Below are 16,504 nucleotides of genomic sequence, written 5' to 3'. Positions count from 1 at the left end.
GTAACTCCGACTCGACTAGAATGGATTTGATTAGACTCTGCTTCTCCCGTTGTCTGTACTTCACTTGTTGGTTGAGACTGGCTCGTTCCCGAAGGTGACCTGTATTTAAATCCATACACAAACTTCTAGATACTTTGCGATCTAGGTCTTTCTGGAATACCCATCGCGACTTCCGCTTCCAGGCTTTTCTTTAGCGAACGCCGCTCGGCCGCCGTCACCGACGGTGAGTCACCCATCATTGCCGTGTATACTAGAAAGCTCTCGACGGCCCATAGGCATCGTACGGGGGTGGCGTATGGGTTTATTTCGTAACAATAATAAAACCAAATTTGGTAGAAATAACAAATACTGTTTCATTTTTTTTTTTTCATAATGTTTCCAAACGTATGCCATTAACACTGATTAGTATTACTAAAGGTAAAAACAGCTCACTGTAGAAATGTTTCCATAGTTACGATTTTTTGCACGGTTGTTAAACAATTAAATGCACTTTTTCCTCAAAATGTTATGTAATCTAAGCACACAGTGCATCTTTTTAACGCTCAACTGAAAAAGAGGGGTGTTATAACTTATAACTTTGACAGACAATCTGGAAGTGTGTTACGAGGAAAGAAAAAGCAGTAACTGCATATGTAGACTTCAAGCAAGATGAAGTTTTTAAAATGCCAAGTCTTTCTGTCAGTAATTTTTCGTTTAAGAATTAATTGAATACTAGTGTATTGAGTGATTTTTATTTAAAAAAGGAGAAAATTGAAATTTGTAGCGTGATTCGATTCATTTTGGAAGGCAAAACTGCGAAAGAAATCCATGAAAAGATTTTTCCTACATTGGGCGATTCATATTCTTCTTATAAAGCCATTAGCCGTGTAGTTAATGTGTTCATTGAAGACGCACCATCATGTTCTGGAGGACCTAAAACTGCCATCACACCTGAAATCATTGACAAAGTTCATAATAGGTTTTCGGCGATAAATGAATGAAAATGCGTGAGTTATCCGAAGCTAGAGATATCTCAGCTGAAAAAGTTTATTTTATTAATCCCCAGAGAACTGGTGAAGAAATCAGCGCTCTTAACCAGTTTTAGACTTTTTGAGGATGTTTTTAAACATTACACTTGCTTCAAAGTGGCCATAGGGATTTGCATGTTAAATTTTATATCTCATGTCAACATCTGCTTGAGTAAAGATTCAGAATTAAAATCTACACTGGACGTAATCTGGGTCAACCTTTGTCGATTTTATTAGCGGTTATGCTTTAAATTAAAGGACATTTCTTAAAAAAAAAAATATTTGCATATTTTTGTCGGTAATATTTTAAGCAGCCATGGCTAACTACTGTTACGATTTACGGGTATTTAAAATCGGTGTGGGTAAAACTGAACAAGTTATTTCTCAGTAACACAAATTTACACGACTAACTTACACCGCGAAAATGTAATAATGATTAATTTCAACTCAACTTGACTGATACTTATTAATCAACTCGGCTGGATTAGACTAGACTGACTATTCCCGACGGTGGCGGTGGTCCCTATTTAAACAGCCATGCGTTCTTCTAGTCTAGAGGCTTCGCGATCGCCGCTTTCGAGGTTGTTTTGGAGTCACAGGTCATCACTATACATGTTAGAAAAGACGTCTTACCGTGGCGGCGTATGGGTTTACTTCGTAACAATACGTTTATAAAATTTGATTACTCGTTCTATTACTGGTTTTTACGAACCGAAATTCGTTAATATGCCGCAGTATACAATTAAAGAATAAGTGGAAATAGTCACTGTATACTGTATACATTACAAAATCGGATTCATGTATGTTTACAAAAACGTGACCAGAAACGAACGTATTGTTACCTTGAGCGGGCGAATAAAATCGGCGTGGGTAAAACTCAACAATTTATTTCTTAATAACTCGAATTACACGACTAACTATTACAGCGATTATGTACAGAATAACGCCGTGGTGAAACTTGAATGCATTCGTTTACTCGAGTTGTTGACGGGACTCGCTGAATTGGCTGAATGATGCCCTTTCCGGAAGATGGCCTCCATTTAAACCCACATTCCCTTTTCGATAAATCGATGATTCGTAATCGAGCTCTTTCTGGACTCCATCGCGACTTCCGCTTCCAGCCCTTTCTTTAGCGAACGCCGCTTCAGCTTCGAGCGTTTTCTGGACGTCGCAATCGAGAGCGACGCTGCCCGGGTGACGTCATCCACGATGCGTCATTATCGCCGAAATACTAGAAAGCTCGAGAACCCATAGGCGTCGTACCGGGGCGGCGTATGGGTTTATTTCGTAACAGTATAAACTAAGAGACTTCGTTAGTCAAAAGCATTTCTGGATTTGTACTCGTAGAAAAATTCATTCATTTTCAAGTCTAGTACTCAAGCTATCTGTTTTAGTTTGTCTTAATGTAATGTATTTTTTTAACCACGTGCCCTTGAAATAAATAGAAATCCCCTGCATACAGGTAGGTACATGTGATAAGAACCTTATTACGTAACACACATATATGTGGATCTAATCTACAGTTTGTTGCCAGATCCGAATACAATTTGAGAGCTGTTCTAGGCTAAACACTCTCGGTTTGGTGGTGTGTCTTCCGAAAGAGAACGACCGCCGAAAAAATGTGTTTAGGCATAGTTGAAACTCGAATATTAACGTATTAATTTACTTTTAACAAACTACCCCGCATAGTTTCAGTTTCATTTTCCTTTTCCATTTAGTACCGACATGGGTTAATAAACAGGATCATGTCTCTAGGTATGATCTGAAATGCAAAGAATTTTCACGAAGCCAAACCAAAAAAAAAATAATCGAAAGTTGTTTCAACAGAAATTCAGTGACAAAATATTAAATTTAAGTGTAAAATACAAAACTTATTTTGCTGTGCGCAAGGGAAATGCAAAAGAGAGCAAAGCGTTTATGTTACCAAAATACATATAAGTTATGTAACCAAACAAAGCATAGGGTAATTGCCCTAGTAATGGACACTGTCCCAGTAATGGACACTGTTAATTGAAAAAATTAAAAAATTTCATAATTTGCGCCAAAATAACTTATTTGGGTACGCCATATGCTACAGTAGTTTAAGTCGCATATTCCACTGTGATTTGACGTTGCTAGCTTCAGTACGTTTTCTGAAATAGAGAATCTTCAAGTTGGCTGATGACAAAACAGCTGTTTCAAGTTGTCCGGCGCTTCGTTAGTTTAAATCTTGTAAGTGAGCAAACGTTGTGTGTAGTTGCTGTTGAGAACATTTGTTTACGTTTAATCTTTGACCAGCTAAGTTAAAAACAGATTTGTATGGTTGAAAACACATATTTCCTACAAATAACGATTTTTACGGAGGGTGACCAGTATCTACTGAAACAAAAAATTAAATAATGTGTTAATAATGGACAGTGGGATGTCCATTACTAAACAAGAAAAATTCAGTAATGGACACCAGTCATCTGATGCCGATATTGAATTCTTACCAAGTTAAGATTGTTTCTAATTCAGGTACATGTGATTTTCTACAAAAGGGGAATGGAAAAAAAGAAGGAAAAAAACAGAAAGTTTTTTTGCTATTCGGAGGAGAACATGCAAAAGGCTATCCAAGCGGTGAAAGAAAATGGGCTAAGTAAAAAAAAGGCTGCCCAACAGTACCATGTTCCTCTTAGTACTCTAATCAGGAAAATGGCAGGAGACAGTCCATGTTGTAGAAAAATGGGACCTCCATCAGAGTTATTTGAAAATTAAGAAAATGTATTGGTTTCATGGATATTGGCCATGGCGAAAAGAGGATTCCCAGTACACAAAACCAATCTCATCATGTCTGTAAAAAAATACTTGGTAGAGAACCTCGCTATTTAAATAAATCTAAAACACCGGGAAGATCTTGGTTTGAAGGATTTCTTAAACGGCATCCAGAAATCAAACAGAAACATGCAGAATCTTTGAGTAAAGCTCGTGCAGCTGTTACCCAAGACCGTATTCATAGATGATTTGATGAAATTCTAGATTATTTCAAAGAGAATAACCTTCAAGACATCCTTCGTGATCCCACCCGAATATTTAATGGAGATGAATCTGGATTCATGCTTTGTCCTAAAAGTGGAAACGTTTTAGGACCAACCAAATCAAAAGAGGATTTTTATCAAAGAGTATCTGCTGAACAAGAGCAGATTACTGTTATGGCTACATCTTCGGCAGATGGAAAGATAGTACCACCAGTGCTTATCTTTTCATATAAAAAGATGTTCTATGTTTAACTAAAATTTAAAAAGAGTTATAATGTTTTAATCAAATTATTTATCGTACATTGGACCTTTACAGGTGTTATTTTGAAGAAGGATGATCTAGGAGCCGAAATACAGTCTATGACCAGTGCAGGTTTAGGTGTATGGAAGTGGCCAAGCAAAGAGGATATTCTTTATTATTTCAAAGAAGATATTGTATGTGTCATAGACGAGCCAAAGGTTAAAAATACTAGAGGCCATTTTACTGTTCCAGAAATGAATAAATATGAATAAAATTAACATTTTTCCGAGTGTCCATTACTCACCCACAATGTGTTCATTACCTCCGCAACTGTGTCCATTACTGGCACATTTGATGTAGTATCACAATATAAAATATTAAAATAACAATTATTGTTTTACGTAATTTGTTTACAGACTGTTAGAAAGTGCACTAAATAAGCTTTCATCTGGTGTGCTACAAATTGATTTTGACCGAATATTAATAATAATAACATTATTTAGATTTCAAATTTTCTCTTGGGTGTCCATTACTGGGGCAATTACCCTATATCTCAAATTTAAAATTGTTATAACGTAAAGTTTGACCGTTTCTAACCTAACCAGCGAAAATACTGTAAGTATAATAAAAAAATTGCTATGTTTCTTGATATCTTAATGTAATCTTTGAATTAGAAAAAAAAAGATTATACATAATCTAAACAAAAAACCGACGTTGAAAACTCCAAATATTTTAAAAGACCACTGACAGCTTGTACTAGTTTATTTTTCAACTAATTGTACTTTGGTCACGTGTTTGTAAAGATGAATCAGACTTAATCATGATTTTGGAATGAAATTTAATATGTACAGGTTAAAATGAGAATTGATTAGAATGTCAGTGTTATCTTTTCGGTAGTTTTAAGAAAAAAGCATGAAATAGTTTAGTTGAGAATTCCATAAAAAATTGCAGAAATAACTTGCTATTAAATATATTTCTTGTATCCACCAAAACATTTACAACGAAAAATTATAACAACTTTTTAACATAATCTTCTGTTGTAAACAAATAGAGCTGCTCATAAGAGGTATTGCTAGCGCTGTATACTGGGTTATAATTGTAAATCAAGGAATCTTCTTCCACATCACTATTCGGAAAAGTGTGGCTGTTTCCTCTACATTCATTAACAAAGAAATTTCCCAAGTACTGAGCAAGTTCTACAGCTTCTGGGCAGTGCGGAATTCCTGAGGGTTTCTTAAACTCGAAAGGATTTTTTTCAGGATGATACTGAATCCCATAAAATGGATACTTCGTGTGTTCCATTGTGGAAACAAATTCTGTACCATTTATATCCTTGTTTGTAGAAATAATCCTCCATTCACGTAGTATATTATTTTCTTTCAAATCTTTTTCAAAAAGACAGTATCTGTGATAATTATAAGTTATATTTTTTGTTTTTAAATTTTCCAACAATTGGGAAGATGCATTAGAAAACAACCTACACTGCTGATAATCTGCAAAAAAATATATTTGTTAATTTTTTAAACAACACATACGCATAAGTAGGGAGTCTTGGCGAAAACTTCTGCTGGAGAGGAAAGAGTTTTTCTGATGTTAGAGTAGTTATATTAACCATTTCATATACATAAAACTCTAACGCTTGTGTGGCAACTCTTGAAAAAAGAAATATGTATAAATTTAGCGTCATCTTGTAAGTGATATATTTGATAAATTAATAAGCACCTCTCTGCAAATGTTATAAATGATTTTTCAGTTTTTCGTAAAAAAATAGAATAGGTATTGAAAAAATATTTTCCACAAAAGTTTTCGCTGGAACACCTTGAATTTCAAAACACTGTTTAAAAGCACTGGTAAACTAAATTTTGAAATTGTGCTTGTCTATTCCAAAAATATTTTATTTATTGAAAAAAAAAATGGTCCTTTAAACTCTAATTACATCGGTGTTTCTAATACAGGTGATTCACGTCTAATAATAAGCCCAACAGAATGGTAAACTCCGACATTACCAAAATTTTGACAAAGTATCACTTTTAAAATTTACAACAAAAATTGTTTTAATTAATGATTGTAACAACTGCTCAAAGAGCTGCCCACCATTTCTTTCAAATGCTCTAATCCTGTGGTACAATGACATTTTACCCACACTGAATGATCTACTGGTGGGATAAATTCTTTGGCTTTTCTTAATTTTTATTTTCCAAATGTTCCACGCTGTTAATTATTGGAGTTTGATAAATTATTTCTTTACCTGTGCCCCACAGGAAAAAAGTTTAAGATGTAATATCCGCACTTCTGGGAGTCCAAGATTTAACAGACCCTCTCCCAAGCACATGTTAGAGAAGCCTACAGCAAGGTATAGTGTTGCAAGTGTTGGTTCGTTTTTACGACTGCATCCTATTGTGAAGGAGTTAAGTCTTCCACATTAAACCTCTGCCACAAGTAATCCAGCGGTCATAAAGCACCAAGCGACCAACTGTCTACACTACACAGGGCCGTACCGCCCGTAAACCCTTAAGATGATTTATGGCCCGGCTATTTACATTTTCAATAGAGTTCCTAATGCTTCCAGTAATTGAGATTCCGCTGCCATAAAAACGAAGTCAGACTGGGACAACTATATAATTCCCCACCCTTCTGTGATACTGTGAAAGAACACAGTCCTGTTGAAACCATTAATTTTGTCATATTTTCAAATTAACATTTTCGGGCAATAATGGTAAATTAATTTGAATAAAATTTAGATAAGGATTCCACTTTAACATTGTCTCTAAAATTGTAACCAATAATTTAATTCTTTAATTCAGTGAGGGTTGTCTTGGATATAATAATAATAATCATGCTTATTAACTCCACCATTTTTTGAAACATTTGCTTCATCCGAAAAAAACAAATCGTAAAAGAGGTGATTAAACTTTGAACTTTTGGCGTTCTCTAAATAAAATTGCAAACCATTGATCTTTTAGGATGATCTGTGGGTTTCAATTCTTGAACTAATGTTAAACGGAATGGAGGATTTTTTTCCTTTCAATATTCGATACACAGATGATTAACCTGGTCCTCTGGCTGCAGTTCTTTGGCTCACATGAGGATTATTGTTCACTAGTTCCAAAATCGGTATACATCATTTACTGTCATTTAAATTTCTTTTAATTTAGGAAATCTAATTTCACATTACATATTTGTCCTGATCATGAAATTATAGATTTACGTATGAGCTGTTGGTAATTGTCAGTAATATCCAAATCGAAATCTTTGTAATAGAAACGAAAATAAAAATTTTAATTATATAATCATGCTTTTGTGTCTACAAAAATAATTAAACCAAATGTGAAATACAATTTACTAGTTAAAAAGAATAGAAATCGTACATATTTACGAGCCCGGGAATTAAAAATAGGTATTGCTTAGGTAAGGCTGCACCCAAGATCTATATTAATTAATTAAATGTATAGGCAAACATATCATGTAACACTAAACACTGGAAATTAGAAACTGCAAAGAAATGATATTTTTAAAAAAATATACTCCTATAATAACATGCTACAAACTGTATCTATCAAGTAATCGGAAGAAATACTAAACTTATTTCCATTTGTAATCCCATTGGAGTTTAACGTTCGTCTTTAGCTCATATCACAAAATTTAGATATTTCAGAATTCTATGAAAAACTACAAAAAATGAAAACAAAAATAAACATCCACAAATTTTGGTTCATGATATTTTTTGATTTGCCAAACTGAGATGTGGGGTTTTTGAATAAACACAAGACAAAATTTCGCGTTGACCAGAATACATTGTGTTTGTTTAAATGTCAAAGTGGGCGATTTGGGTACATAAAGTTAACGTTCATTACCCACCTGAAACAAATTCTAAAGGTAAAGCAACGTCTTTAGACTGACAGTCTCCGCGAATGTCCTTGCCCAACACTCCAAACATCAAAACCTGCATTCCAAGACATATTCCCCACAGAGGATAATGAACCCCATTCTCATTAGCTTTCACGGCTAATTCATAAAGTTGTTTTGCTGCTTCGCCATAACCTCCAGTTTCGTTAAAGTAAGTTCCTCCTCCGGGAAATAGAATACTGTTTAATTATCCAGCAAGTCTGATGGACTGCAGTAATTTACTCACCCATTTGTAAAATTGACAACTCTTTCGTAATAATCTTCCTCTTGTCCCACCCTACAATCACTCATATTAAAACAAATACAATTTTTAAGAAATATTACCATATCGGCAAAACTCGGGCACCACTACTTTCCAGAATTTTTACGTAAGAAGCTGCGATGAAACTGTGAGCATCTGGATATGCATTTCTTATTAAATATGCTTCTTGTGATAAAATTCCTATGATAGGAGTTTCTGCAGCATTTATGTAAGTTACGATTGATAAAATTAGTAAATACAGAATCATTGTAGAATTTTATCAACTGACATGACGTTTGAAACGAACAAGTATTTAAGAAAGTTGTCAAACTGTTATCTATAAAGATAAATGTTCCACTAGACGGATGTTAAACTTTGTTCCCCGACAGATTTCAATTTAATTACCTACTAATATGTAGATACCTATATGTCAATTGTAAACCATGAACTAAAAATGTAGGATATCCGTAATATAGACAGTAAACTTCAATTATAAAAACAAAAGTTAAAACTAATACCACAACAAAATTATTATTACTGTTGTTAAGAAACAAATATTTACAGTATACTCCTAAATGATTTGACCTTGTCGTTTTCAATACTATGGTATTTATCTTAATAATGTCTTTAAAAATTATCTACACCATTTGTATCATCATCGAAATAAAAGGAAATATTTAACATTTATTAAATTCATGTTTTCAAGGATTCGTTTTATTAATCGTTTATTTACATGCCACTTCTTTGATAAGTTTTGAAAAACTATTATAAGCTGAATTGAGGTGTGCAAACATTTATGTATGCAGGGTGTTCTAACTATAATATCGCTATTATTTTTAGAAACTGACATTTTACTAACTGAAAGTGTAGCATCTAAAAAATGTACATGAGACTGAGATGTAACAGGTACTGTACAGCATTAGCTGTTGTAATTAACTAAAACGTTCGTACTATAGATTTAAAGGCAATATCAGTACGACCATAAATATTCACACATACTCGATTGTAATATAGTCATAGGTATATTAAGCATCTAACCGCTGGAATTGAACACTCATTCACACATTCTATATTTTAAGAATAAATTTGTAGTTTCTTGCGGGGATTTTCAAAGTTCTGACATCGTGAATATTTTTTAAAAAGCAATCCATATTTTTAGCCCAGTTCTAAAGCGAAGAAAAAAACAATGATTCTTAAAATAAAGACATTTCTTAAAGAGTTAATGTACAGAATTAGAAAACCGATTACTCTGAAATTGTAAGTAGTATGCTTTATGATTATCATAAAGATGGTAGTAAGCTGATCACAATTTGTCTACTTACTACTACTTCAAAAAATTGATAAAGTAATATCAAAATTGTATAAATAAACCATATCTGAAATATTTAGGTACACACTCTTTCGCCCGTTTTTTAATAATGCATTCCTACATTTGATACTTTACGTATGGGTTGTTTTAAAAGAAAAAAATTAAAATTTGCACTATCGTAGGTACACATTCTTTTTCTCAGTGGGAGTTCATAAATAATTTTTTTGTCGACCAAATAAGAAAGTAAAACGAATATCGAAAGCCTACTGTAGTAAACTCAGTTACTAGGTTTTTACAAGTCAAATAAGTTTACTATACTTGAACTTTTCTAACAAAATTGGCTCTGGTTCTAAATGAGTATAAATTAAAGACCTCCGTTAGGTACAAAATTTCAAATGCAACTCGACAACTTTTTTTCAAATCATGGGAAAGTGTTCGTGGCCAAACTCAATTTGCTTTAGTATAAGTAACTACTAATCTCCAGTTAAGTTAAATCAGTTGAATACCAACATGATCTCACTAAGGAATTTACGAACAACAAAAATATTGGGATATTTGTAACTGGTTTTAAATTTTTACAATTGTGGTTTGAGGGCAAAATAGAATTTTTTTCAAGATTTAACTTTACTTTTAATATCTCATGGAAAACTGCAGGAATTGTGAAATTTTGTTTTGTGCGATAATGTTGGTGTTAAAGTATCTCTGTTAAGAATACCAGCATCTATAAAATAAACTACTCTGGTATGTAGATTCAGCAGAATTATGATGCCAGATCTATTGGGTCTACTGTACCTATCAATTCTAATCGGTGTTATATACAATTTACTAATTTCACGACTATATAAAGTTTTGTATTGTTGATTATCATTGGACCAATGAAAAAAATAGAAAACCTTTTCAAACACGAAACTGCAACGAATTTAAAGGCAAAATTTTACTATATTTCTTGTTGTCCCTATACTCTTTGTATTCTGTTAGATTTTGTTGAAATTGAATATTTATACCTAAAAGCAGCATTCAGCACTGCTAATGTATGTATACAGTATTCTCTAGGTTTTTTGCTGTTCTGTATCAATATTATTAAGATATTTTTAAAATATGTGTCCAAGCAAAATTTTTACTTCCCAAGCGTAAGCTAGGAAACTATGGTAATAAAGTTAATTTGACTAATGTGAATGGCTAATTTCACTTTTCTTAACGTTTCGTAACTACTACAATATGAAAATATAGATAAGTCTCCCATTTCCTTCTGATAGTCTTCTGTTCGCGATTGTATTAGATGATAGGCAGATACGAGTAGGTAATATCCGAATCTACTAGGCTAATCATATAGGTGGTTAAATTGCTGACACACAGCCAATTTAATGACGTAATGTTAAAAATTTTTCTAGGTAAATCACATATAAATTTTATAGAATGGTATGGTTTTATACTTGTGGTACATTAATTCGCGGTTATTTTTCACTTTGGACGCTAACATTTTTGGAAAAAAGATCAAAGTTTTACAAAAACATTTCATAATAATTTAACATAGAAACTGTGAAACCGAGTACTCTAAAAGCATTTGGTTTTGTAGTTCCTGATTAAATCAATAAAATAAATGTACGCATTCATTAATTTTTTGAGTCATCCTGTATACGCAAATCCAAACTTTTGAGGTGACGTCATCAATTTTTTGGAGGGGACAAGTAAATATATTTTGAATAAAAACTTATTATGCTTATCATAACTGTAAACCATCTGCAAGATTTCAAAGCATTCGGTTTTACAGATTCCAAATTAAATGTCAAAATGTTGTTTCCAACTTTTGATTTTTTTTTACAAAAATCTGGACGTTTCGGGTAAATTCTCAATTCGGGGTCATAAACTACATGTGTAAGACTATGTCATTTGATACAATTTAAAACCCATTTACTAAGTACAATTTTCAAGTGACGTCATCACATTAGTGGTGGGGATGATTAATGACAAATTTTGGTTAGCGTTTTACCATCTACATGATATACCTAATATAAATACAAAATTTGACAACAATCGGCCCAATACTTTCGGAGATTATCTGTCTAATAAAAATCTAGGACGGCAGACAGACGGACAGACAGACGGACAGACGGACAGAGAGGCGGAAACGAGAGACCTATTTCTTCGTCCTCTAGGGGTCATGATAGGTCGAGAATGCAAAAGTAGAGATTCGGCCGACGGACTCGATTACAATACTTCCTTTGCTTACGCTCGGGAAGTAAAAATTTCGAAAAATGCCTCATGGCCTTGCTAAAACAAATACAAGCAGCATTTTTATATTAACAATAAAACTGAAGCCAGTACATTTTAGATGAAATAACCTTAGACCAATTTTTTTAGATGAGAGCATCAGTTCTTTGAAGGGGATAATGTACAAAATTTTTGGTAAGTACGTTTAAAAGAAAACTGTAAATTTTCATTCGACAAGTTTGTTTAACGATAACCCGTACGTATACGTAAAGTTAAAAGTTTTGAGTACGTCACTTTATTAAATCTCAAATAAAGGAACATACAAGCTACAAATTTCAAGTGGGATTTACTTGACTAACATCAATTCCTTTTTTAGAGGGGATGGATAAGTACACAAATTCTGGTTAGCCTTATCAGTCTACATAATGAAATTAAAACACATCTAAAATTTCAAAATAATCGAAGATATTTTTTAACAAAATCGCCAAAGAAATAGAAAGAGGAGACCGACATTTTTGTATTCCACAAACTGAATCTGAAATCAGACATTCGTCAAAATGCTTCCATTAAAATTTTCCCCTATTTTACGCTTGAAAATGAACTTAAACCCAAATCTGTGAAAGTTGATCAAAACGTAACATACAAACAAAACTTGGTTCTAACTTTATGTGAAACTTTGTTGTTCTAAAAGTTATTAGTTACCATTGCTGATAAAACGAACATTTAAAAATAACAAATTGCACATTCACTTGGCCGCAAAATTTTGTTATAATAGATATGTATAAATTTAACACTGGGTAACTGGAGCATAAATAATAAAACTAAGAAGAAATACAACCACAAAACGCCAAAATCAAGTAGGTACCATGATGATACTTTTGCTGCAAACTCAGCTAGCAACGTAAATTTTTTCCCTGAAATTTTGACACATTTTAACAGTAAGTAAAACACTCAGTCACACTATTTAATACTATTACTTTAAAAAGGATTGTATTTTTATTTTGTTCAGTGTTCAGCGAACATAGTATTTTTGCAAATGCCTAGTTATGTTTTCACCAGATTTTTTTTGTATTTTTCCAGTCCGGACCTGCTCTTAATTTCTAAACAATCACTTAAACATTAGACATTTTTTTAATTTTACCGAAACTAACAAAACGTGAGCCATTATTTTTTTCATTTGTCGTTTAGACATGGAATCTTACGAGGCTTAAGTGCAAGGGTGAACAGCAATACTTAAATAATAATTACAATAAATGGATTATTGCACTCATCTAGACTAATAAATTGTGTTTTTAAACTTGCGACTAACTAGAATTTTTGTTTGAACACGCTTCCTCAAATATCAAATTTATTATGGATTTTCTATTTAAAACTTCACAAAATTTTAATGCCGGTATACATTTTACAAATAGAACAAATGGGAATATTTGTGTTAAACAAATTAAAATTCAACTGTAGATAATTTATACTCTTTTTATTATCATGAAGATAATTTTTTCAAAGTGAAAAAAAATGTTTTTTTGTGTTGAATAAATATGTAGTTACATAATGGGTAAGAGAATTCTATAATTTAGAGTTACACACCATTCATTGTTATATATTTTTATAGTCTTTAAAAGAGCTTAAGAGTTTAGGGCATAGATGAAAATACCATTTTTAGCTGTTACAAATGAAGATTATTCTTCATATATCACACAGGAAAGACTAAAAAAAACACTGATCTAGCATTAAATGACAGACGTCACTGTACAAGACAGGAAAAAAAAAACAATCGACGCCTGGCGTCGCAGGATTGCCAACCAATGCACGACATCAGATGGTGTTACGGTATTTGTTTAATTTGCTATTCTGGAGAAGGTTAGAGAACTTGACAGATTTGTTTTTAGAGAGGTTATGGTCCATGAATAAACGTTGTTCTGTTGTGCGTTTTGTCATATAATAATAATTGCACATTTCACAAATTAATAAGTATTAACTCATAGTTGCCACATTATTTACATCTATTCAGTTACAAGGAGTCACAAGTTTACTTAGAAAGTGAGGTTATGACGTCAAGTAAATTAGTAAAATGTTTCGTTTAAGAATCATTTCCCGCTTGACTTGTAAAGGACTAGAAAGATGCAGAAAATTCGAAGGCAAACGGCATCAACATGTTCTAATTTTAAAAGGGTCACAGATTGCACCCTCAACACTAACTTGCAATGTTAAACCATTCTCCCATGCTTCGGAAACAACATTAGAAACAGAACAAGAATATTTAGTGCGTTTAAAAAATGACCCTGACACCTTTGGAGACTCAAGGGAAAAAGAAATTTCTCATGAATCAGATTTAAAAGAAGAAAAACACTTTGAGGAACAGGTATTACCTTCTCAAAAGTCAACTACGAAGCAGTATGCAGATGTAATAAAAAGTTTCATTAGAAAGCGGAAGATAAAAGAAGCCATAGATGTTCTAGAAGTGAAAATGCTTCAAGAAGACAAAGTTAAACCTGAAAATTATATTTATAATTTAGTGATTGGTGCTTGTGGACGAGTGGGTTATACAAAAAAAGCATTCTCTTTGTACAACCAGATGAAAAAACGTGATTTAAAAATTACAGGAGGTACTTACACTGCTTTATTTAATGCTTGCGCTAATAGTCCTTGGCCAGAAGATGGATTATCGAGAGCAAAACACCTTCGAAATATAATGATAGAAAAAATGTATGAACCTAACGCAACAAACTATAATGCAATGATAAAAGCCTTTGGTCGATGTGGAGATCTTACAGTAGCTTTTGCTCTAGTTGATGAAATGATGATTAAAAAAATCCCAATCAAAGATGATACAATTAATTTCCTATTACAAGCCTGTGTTCAAGATAAAGAAGCAGGTTTTAGACATGCATTGTTAGTGTGGCGAAAAAGTATAGAAAAAAATATCCCACCAAGCTTGTATACATACAATTTAATGTTGAGGTGTATAAGAGATTGCGGAATTGGTGATGTAGAAGTAATGCAAGATACAGTCAACACATTATTGCAAAACAAATCAAGCAATGTAAAATTTCTTCCTGAAAGTTCAACTAATAGAAAACTTATTCAACATTCATCTACACATGAAGGCGTCGTAAATAAAGACTGCAAAAATGCAGAAATTCCCAATAATGCAGTAGTAAATAGTAGCTTCGATCTTGATGTCTGCAGGCCAAATCTTATGGCTAAGTTGCCGCATTTGGGAAATATTGTCTCTTTCTCTGAAGTAACAAGGGCTGAAGATCGATTACTACTTGTTGGCGGTTGCAAAGGTTTTTTAAATAATATGGTAGAACATAAATGTGCTCCTGACATTAAAACATTTACTCAGCTCTTAAACTGCCTACCTGGAAGTCTAGCGGCAGAACTGGAATTAGAAAAAATCATGAGAAAGTTTGATGTGAAACCAGATATTGACTTTTTTAATATGTTAATAAAAAAACGTAGTATGAGGTTTGATTATGATGGAGGCAAGGTAACTGCCAAGACTTAAATTATTGTGTTCTTTACAATTTATTTCAATTTTAGCAAGTACTAGAAGAAATGAAAAAATTCAATTATAGACCAGATCTAATTACATTTGGCGTTTTATCATTAGGATGTAAAACCAAGGATGAAGCTTTACAATTATTAGATCAGATGAAAGAACATTCATATAGGTCAGTTATGTAACGTATTGGTTGACGTGTCATAACCTTTTTTTTTTATTTTAGACTAAACACAGAAATTTTAGGAGCAATGTTACACCAAGCATGCCATCATAAGAATTTTGCATATGTCCTAGAAATAATGGAAATCAGTTTAAGAGAAAATATAAAACCAAATAAAATATTTATGCAATGTTTACAAGATTTTAAAAAAATTTGCAAAAAAATATCAAATGATAATGTAAGTTCTTAATTTATTTGGATTATATAACTTTAAACATTTTCCTTTTTAGGAAAATAAATTGTCTCAGAGTCAGTCTTTTCAGAAAGGTCACAGGATATTTCAAATGAGATACAAAACTTGGTTGGAAGAAATAGAAGTGGATGATACTGAGGACATTCACCCATGGGCTCAGTACAGACAAACAACTGAGACGGACACTAGGCACTATAAAGATAAATCTCACAGATTTAAAGCAACGCACACATCGCGATTTAAGGTTAAAACATCTACAAAACGTAAATATAAAAGATAAAAAGAATTCTGTCTACCTTTTTTATACCTTTCTGGCCTATGAGCCCTAAAAACAGACATTTTTACAGTAACTATAAAATCAACGTTTGTTATGCACTGAACAACTTTTACTTATCTGGCATTGTAATACATTAAATATTTAAAATTCATGTGATGACAACATAATAAAGTGCCTAATTAAGTCTAGAAACATATTAACTTCCTTTACATTACTGAAACTACAGTGAATGATTAATACTTCGCAAATTTTAATATTTAACGAAAAGCGATAAATCATAACAAGAATTTAGTGATATCAGTAAGAACATATTACGGATTCTGAAACTACGTTTTTAAAAGTAATTTGTTATTTTAACCAGCAGTATCTATAGCAAAATGTGTTTTTCTGTATTAAGT

At 32.6% G+C, this 16,504-nt stretch overlaps 2 protein-coding genes across 2 annotated transcripts; one reads left to right on the top strand and one right to left on the bottom strand.

Annotated features, from left to right (window-relative positions):
• Window positions 1-5,198: 5,198 nt before the first annotated feature.
• LOC135143079 (gamma-glutamyl hydrolase-like) lies at window positions 5,199-9,578 on the bottom strand. The gene is made up of 4 exons (XM_064074923.1): window positions 8,475-9,578; window positions 8,377-8,427; window positions 8,103-8,329; window positions 5,199-5,737 (listed from the first exon to the last, which is right to left on the bottom strand). Exons 1-4 carry the CDS (start codon window positions 8,657-8,659, stop codon window positions 5,253-5,255), a joined length of 948 nt encoding a protein of 315 aa, XP_063930993.1. The 5' UTR covers window positions 8,660-9,578; the 3' UTR covers window positions 5,199-5,252.
• Window positions 9,579-13,498: 3,920 nt separating this feature from the next.
• On the top strand, window positions 13,499-16,115 carry LOC135143076 (pentatricopeptide repeat-containing protein 1, mitochondrial). The gene is made up of 4 exons (XM_064074921.1): window positions 13,499-15,401; window positions 15,455-15,585; window positions 15,640-15,814; window positions 15,867-16,115. The coding sequence occupies exons 1-4, from the start codon at window positions 13,980-13,982 to the stop codon at window positions 16,107-16,109; spliced, it is 1,971 nt and encodes a 656-aa protein (XP_063930991.1). The 5' UTR covers window positions 13,499-13,979; the 3' UTR covers window positions 16,110-16,115.
• Window positions 16,116-16,504: the final 389 nt, after the last annotated feature.

The sequence above is a fragment of the Zophobas morio genome, unplaced genomic scaffold, assembly GCF_036711695.1.
Source record: "Zophobas morio isolate AGI-343-1 ecotype UQ-CSIRO unplaced genomic scaffold, CSIRO_AGI_Zmor_V1 ptg000058l, whole genome shotgun sequence".
NCBI classification, from domain to species: domain Eukaryota; kingdom Metazoa; phylum Arthropoda; class Insecta; order Coleoptera; family Tenebrionidae; genus Zophobas; species Zophobas morio.
This window is presented reverse-complemented; position numbering and strand designations above follow the sequence as displayed.

Excerpts from the sequence above, each read along its gene's own strand:
- LOC135143079 (XM_064074923.1), bottom strand. The coding sequence starts at position 8,659 with ATGATTCTGTATTTACTAATTTTATCAATCGTAACTTACATAAATGCT. Across the intron at positions 8,428-8,474 it reads GCCCGAGTTTTGCCGATATG|GGTGGGACAAGAGGAAGATT; the intron begins GTAATATTTCTT and ends GAGTGATTGTAG. Across the intron at positions 5,738-8,102 it reads ACCTTTAGAATTTGTTTCAG|ATTATCAGCAGTGTAGGTTG; the intron begins GTGGGTAATGAA and ends ATTTTTTTGCAG.
- LOC135143076 (XM_064074921.1), top strand. The coding sequence starts at position 13,980 with ATGTTTCGTTTAAGAATCATTTCCCGCTTGACTTGTAAAGGACTAGAA. Across the intron at positions 15,402-15,454 it reads TTGATTATGATGGAGGCAAG|CAAGTACTAGAAGAAATGAA; the intron begins GTAACTGCCAAG and ends TTTCAATTTTAG. Across the intron at positions 15,815-15,866 it reads AAAAAATATCAAATGATAAT|GAAAATAAATTGTCTCAGAG; the intron begins GTAAGTTCTTAA and ends TTTCCTTTTTAG.